This window comes from Bos mutus, chromosome 17 (assembly GCF_027580195.1).
Source record: "Bos mutus isolate GX-2022 chromosome 17, NWIPB_WYAK_1.1, whole genome shotgun sequence".
NCBI classification, from domain to species: domain Eukaryota; kingdom Metazoa; phylum Chordata; class Mammalia; order Artiodactyla; family Bovidae; genus Bos; species Bos mutus.
The window spans coordinates 9,357,786-9,363,903 of NC_091633.1; the positions used below are offsets into that span (position 1 = coordinate 9,357,786).

General features: G+C 47.1%; 1 protein-coding gene across 1 annotated transcript; it reads right to left on the minus strand.

The window, feature by feature from the left end:
* Nucleotides 1-558: 558 nt before the first annotated feature.
* C17H12orf76 (chromosome 17 C12orf76 homolog) lies at nt 559-5,796 on the minus strand. Its single transcript, XM_070386007.1, has 2 exons — nt 5,485-5,796; nt 559-1,207 (listed from the first exon to the last, which is right to left on the minus strand). The coding sequence occupies exons 1-2, from the start codon at nt 5,615-5,617 to the stop codon at nt 1,122-1,124; spliced, it is 219 nt and encodes a 72-aa protein (XP_070242108.1). The 5' UTR covers nt 5,618-5,796; the 3' UTR covers nt 559-1,121.
* Nucleotides 5,797-6,118: the final 322 nt, after the last annotated feature.

Sequence of the window (6,118 nt, forward strand, 5' to 3'; positions counted from 1 at the left end):
TCCAGGGTTACACACAAAATCGTTAGGTCAGTTACAGTATCCCACTTCAGTTATTTCACATTTAGTTCAGGTTGTTTAAAAAAAAAAAAAAAAAATCAGTGCTGTGCTAGAATGGAGCACAAAACAAGATAAGCATTTTAATTTAGTAAGATAAGCCTAGCACCCTTAAAATAAATACTGTTAAGAATGAAAGTATCATTTCCACGGGGGGATGTTCCAGTTCACCAACAGTGCAAATGAATAGCAGCATTTTCAAAGCTGAAATTAAATTGTGTAAACACACAAATACGTGCCCCTTGGCCTTGACAGTGAATGCACACATATGCCGCGCCCCACGCCCTGCCCACCCAGGGCAGAAAAGAGCGCCTGTGAGAATCAGAAAAGCTGCCCTGACTTCCAGGCCACAGGCTGGAAAGACTTAACTGCAGGACAAGGAAGTCAACGTGTTTGAGATGGGCCAATTGCTATACTTCCGGCCGCCCCCAGAGCCTCCCAGCCCAAGAGTGTCCATGGTCACAGGCCTACCTGGCAACCCCAACTTCAGTGGAGGCATCTGAGCACAGAGCTCTATGCAGCATGAGGAGTGGGGTGGAGGGGGGTGGGTACCACCTACGTTCCCTACAGTGGACACTGCTTTGCAAACAGGGCATCGAGGCCACCTCTGGATAATTAAAATCATTTGTTATTCTTATCCCATTGTGACCAAATGATTCTTAAGTAGGGAATGTCAACAGGTCAAGTCTTCCTTCTCTTAACAGTTTCAAACATACATTTTCCTATCCAGGGTGGTTTTTTCACCACTCATAAAGTTATGTTTTCTTTCTCGTGAGCACTCCATCTTTACGCTGAACCCTGGAACTTCAGGTCTTACTCTTAACAAGCACAGCCAGATATAAGAAGAAACACTGAGAAGCAGACTCAGTGGCCCAATGCTTGCCTTCCAGCATTAGGATAAGACAATGGCTAGATGTTTTTTCTAAATTGTTCAGAATTTACCAACTGTCCAGACCAAAGATCATTTCCAAGCAGTGAAGTTCTGATTCCAGCTTCTCCACTGACCCGCATGCAACACAACTTATTCCGTTCCCAGATGCTCACGGAAGGACTTGCTTGCTCAGCTGTCACCGGCGCCGAATGGGCTTGTAGACGCAGAATGCCATGAGGATCACGGTCACCAGCAGGAGGCTGAAGATGGTTCCCATCAACACTGCAAAAGGAAAACAGGTTACCGCCCAAGGGCAGCTCAAGTTCTCCAAGTCGTCTGCTGACAGCCATGTGCCCAATGCCACTCGGTACCAGGCACCATGCCGGGTGTTGGGAAACCAGCCACGACAGACCTCTCTGGGGCTGTCTCTGTGCACGTGGGGAGAGAATGTAGCTTTACGTGCTGCGAGGAAAACAGGAATGTGAGGGTGATGGGGGAGGGGTGGTGGAGGAAGCCAGTGAGGAGGAAACACACAAGCTGGGGCCTTAATGGAAGAGGTGTGAAGACCTGCAGGCAGAGGATCCACAAATGAAAGCCCCTTAGGCCAGAACAAGCCAGAAAGCCAAGGAACAGGAAGGAGGCCAAAGTGGCCAGGAGGAAGGAGCGAGGGAAGAAAGGCAGCTGGGCAGGAAGCGAGCAGCCAGCTCACGCAGGGCGGTGCAGACTAGGAAGCTTAAAGAGTGGATTATGGGACTTTCCTGATAGCTCAATTGGTAAAGAATCCGCCTGCAATGCAGGAGACACCGGTTCGATTCCTGGGTCAGGAAGATACCCTGGAGAAGGAATAGGCTACCCACTCCAGTATTCTGGCCTGGAGAATCCCATGGACTGTACAGTCTGTGGGGTTGCAAAGAGTCAGACAGGACTGAGCGACTTTCACTTCACTTATGGGCAAAGAGGGACATGATCTGATTTAGTTAGAAAAAAGATCCCTCTGGCTGCTGCGTGGAGAACCATCCCATTACAGGGATACAAGAACAGAAGCAGGCAGCCCAGCTCTGTTTTTACAGCCATTCATAAAGATTGGAGAGTCAATAAGAATGACGTGTTTCAGTCTCTTGGGGCATCTTGACAAGGGCTTTCTGGTCAAAGAAGCAATGAAACAACTTCATAAATCTGTTAGGTTTCCGACAGTGAATTTCACATCAAAATTTTCTAGGTTGCTTAGGTGAGGAATGGAACCTGTTGTTACCCGCCCCGCCCCCTCCACCAGTGCAAGACTAGATATAAGGGCGTGGGGTTTAACCTAACTAGCAACCTGCCAGAAGTGGTGTGCAGCCCTTTTGTGTGTCTGTCCCAGAAACCTTGGAGGGAGCCCAAATGAAGTTACCTTAATAAGTAAATGTACGTGTATGTGTTGGTAAGTAACCTGGGTTCTACCTGGGGCCTAACCATGCTTGGTCTCCAGACTGATAACTTACTGTTCCTCTGAAAAAAAACAATAAGATTTGACCAAAGTTTTATTTAAATGAGTAATTTAGGGTATCTTATCTACCCCACCCACACACTCACTGAACCGAGCTATTATTTAAAAACTGGCTGTATAGAGAGATCACCTTTCACTGGAGAGGGAGGGAGGGAGGATGAAGAAGGTGACAAAGACGGTGGGTCAAAACTGCAAGAGGCCAGAGGGAAGTTTAAGGGTCTCTGTTAAACAAAACCTATCTCAAAATAGGCCTCATTACCTAAACACCTGCCCTCATTTTCAAAGTTCTGAATGCCATGAGTTTCTAACGCTCTGTCTATAATTGGACCTAAAGTTGTCTTATTCCATTTAAACCAATGTCCCCCACCCCTCCCAACCTATTTTTGAAAAGGCTCTAAACAAAACCAAACCTCCTAGCAGGAATGCAGGGGACTAGAATTGGAGAATGTAAGTCTTCTTTAAAAAAGAAAAAAGAAGAGCTTAAACCCCAAGTTGTCAGGTGCACAATAATCTGTTGGGATAGCTAACCTTTGGGGCCTGGATACACCTGCCACTCTTCATTTCCCAGGACCTGGGAGAACTTTAAGACCACTTGGTGGTGGCATTGTTTAGTCGCTAAGTCGTGTCTGACTCTTCTGTGACGCCATGGACTGTAGCCCGCCAGGTTCATCTTTCCATGGCATTTCCCAGGGAAGAATACTGGGGTGGGTTGGCATTTCCATCCCAAGGGGATCTTCCTGACCCAGGGATCGAACCCATGTCTCTTGCATTAGCAGGTGGATTCTTTACCACTGAGCCACCTGGGAAGCCCTTAAGGCTACTTAGGGCCTTCCTTATGGTCACTTCCCCTTTTCAAGCCTCGTTTCTACCCTGTAACATGGGGCAAATGAAACCCATCTCACAAGAGTGAGTTTCTTGAGGGCTAAAGATGAATGTCATTTAAACAGCAAATTTCCAGTGAAATGTTTTTGTACTGTTTTGGAACTATTCTAATACTGCTCTTTTTTTGTTTGTTTGTTTTTTAGCTTGAGTTAACACTGTCACATGGAATCTATTGTTTTAAATATAATATTAAAAGTGGCCAACATATTCTAAAAGATTTCTAAAATCTTAGCCTTGAAAGGCTCTCAAAGGACATCTGGTCCAGCTTTCCACTGAATGTGAACGTTTTTTCTACAATATCCCTGGCAGTTCCAACTCTTATTTGGAATACTTATGTGTATTTGTTTATCAACCAACCAAAATACTAGAAAATTTAAAAGCACCTCCACATCATGATTTTTTTTTTTACTGTCAACTGTGTCTTACTCAAATAAACTGCATTTTAGATCTCAAAAATTTTTTCCTATTTTCTATGAAAAGCACTTAACACAGTGCCGGACAGATAATAAGCACATGATAAATGAGAGCCGTTATTATCACCAAGACAGGCAACACAGCACAGCAGTCAAGAACACATGGTTTGGGGTTTAGACTGTCTGGGTTCCCATCTACACTTACAGGCTACGTGACTTTACAGAAGTTACACAATCTCTGTTTCCTCTTCTGTAAAAATGGAGATAAAAATTCCCACTGCATAGATCTGTCCAGGGGAGTGTTTCTCAAACAATCTGTGGTAAAGGACTAGTTTTTGTAACTTGTCTGTCCCAGTGCCACTACCTAGCCCTACTGTGCATGACTCACTAGCAGCTCCCACTACCTAGAAAGCATTCCCATTTAGAGACCTAGAAGTGCTTTTGAGTTGCTTGGATGTTGCAACAATGTCACACTGTCAGATTTCTAAATAATCTCAAGTGCTCTAAGACATCTCTTTGCAGATAACAAACAGTCTGCAGACTTCACAGGGCTCTGCCACCACTCCTTGAATAGTACTGTTCTACACAACAGCAGTGGATTCTCAACCATGGGGATTCTGCCTCCAGTGGACATTAGGCAAGTGTCAGGAGACATTTTGATTCTCTGAACAGGGAGTGGGGTGTCCTCCTGGCATCTAGTTGGTAAAGGCTGGGGATGCTGCTAAATATCTCAGAGTGCTCAGATAGTGTGTGCTCAGAAGAGTATGTCCACCCCCACCCCCCCACTGCCCTTGCCCCTCAAACAGAATCATCTGGTCCAACATGTCAGCAGCACCCAGGATGAGAAATCCTGTTCTAAAGTATTAAGCAGGATGATGTATGGAAACCATGGAGCAAGTACAAGGTACTCGGGTACAAAGTAAGTGGTCGATACATGACAATGAACTCATGGAGAGTCAAGGTAATCCAGAAACAGTACCACGTGGCAGCACTGTAAATATACAGACCTACCAATGAAGTTCAGCACAAAAGACTTTTTAAAGTTTGCCAAGCTTTGAGCTCCAGGGCCCCTTCCAGAGTCACGTACTTCTATATGTATATATGTGTGTGTGCATTTTGATGACATCCTCCCAAAAGGATGTTTCAAGCTCCAGAAAACTAAGGTTCTCCTACTGGCCTCCACCACTTCCTTTATTTATTTTTGAAACTCCTGCCCTTTGCAGTGGAAGAGCAGAGTTTTAATTACTGGACTGCCAGGGAAGTCTGTCCACCTGGCTGGCTGTGTAACCTTGGGCAAATAACTTCACCTCTTTGAGTTTCACTTTCCTTATGTGTAAACCTTACCTTTCTCCTTAAGTTACTGTGAGGCTCAAATAAAATCATGTATATAACGTGCCTAGTACAACACGGTACATAGGAAATGCTCAACAAATGCCAATGATCATTATGGACTAAGACTACTAATCCTGTTAGGAAAGCAGAGGGGGTGAGGTATATTATGCGCCGTGTTGCCTAGCTCGGGCGCACATAGTCACGGAGGAAGGGGACCCAGAGTGTGACCTGGGTTATCCAGGGCATTCACGCAACCTGCACCTATCAAGCCCACAGTGGACCAAACCTTCCGCTGAGCCCCAGGCCTTCGGAGAGGGCTTGCACCAGCACCCGCTGCCCTCACACTGCCCCCCGCCCCCAGCCCCCCATCCACACCGCGCGTGCCAGGCTCCGGCTGCCCGGAGCGGCGAAAGCGCAGACCCGACCGCCGGTCAGCGGCCACTCACCCAGGTTCTGCCCACGCAGCACCGCATACGGCCGGCTCCGCTCTGGCGGCTCCACGGGTGTCGGGGCCTCCGCCTGTCCCAGCAGGAGGCTGCATAGTCCGAGGCAAAGCCACTGCCACACTGAACGCAGCATCTTCCCTGACAGTCAGTGGAAGGCTAGCCACTTCCGCCGGAAGCCCCGTCCCGTCTACTCCCGCCTACCACCGTCTATCGCACCGGGAGAGCGTCGTTGCCAGGGTAACTGTACTTCCTCGCCAGATTTCAGCCCTCAGTAAGGTTCCTCGGGGATCCACGTTCCTCCAGGACAAACGTTTCCACCCGGCCCAATTTTCAGAGGATCACCGTTCCGTCAAGGCAATGTCCACCTCCATTACAGTTCCGTCCTGACCAACGTTCCCCCTTCCTTTGAGTTCCAGGTGGGCCCCCTTGCATACAGGTTTCTTAGGTCCATTTTGGACCTCTGGAAGGTGTTTTACGAATCCCTGTATTTTCTTATTAAATCTTCACCATAGGCCTAAAAAAGAAAAGACACTATTCCTATTTTACAAATGCCACCTTCTCTGGGAGTTTTTACACTCCTGTATATATACTCCCTACTCTTTAACCTCTCTCATCCCCTCATAACCCCTTCCCA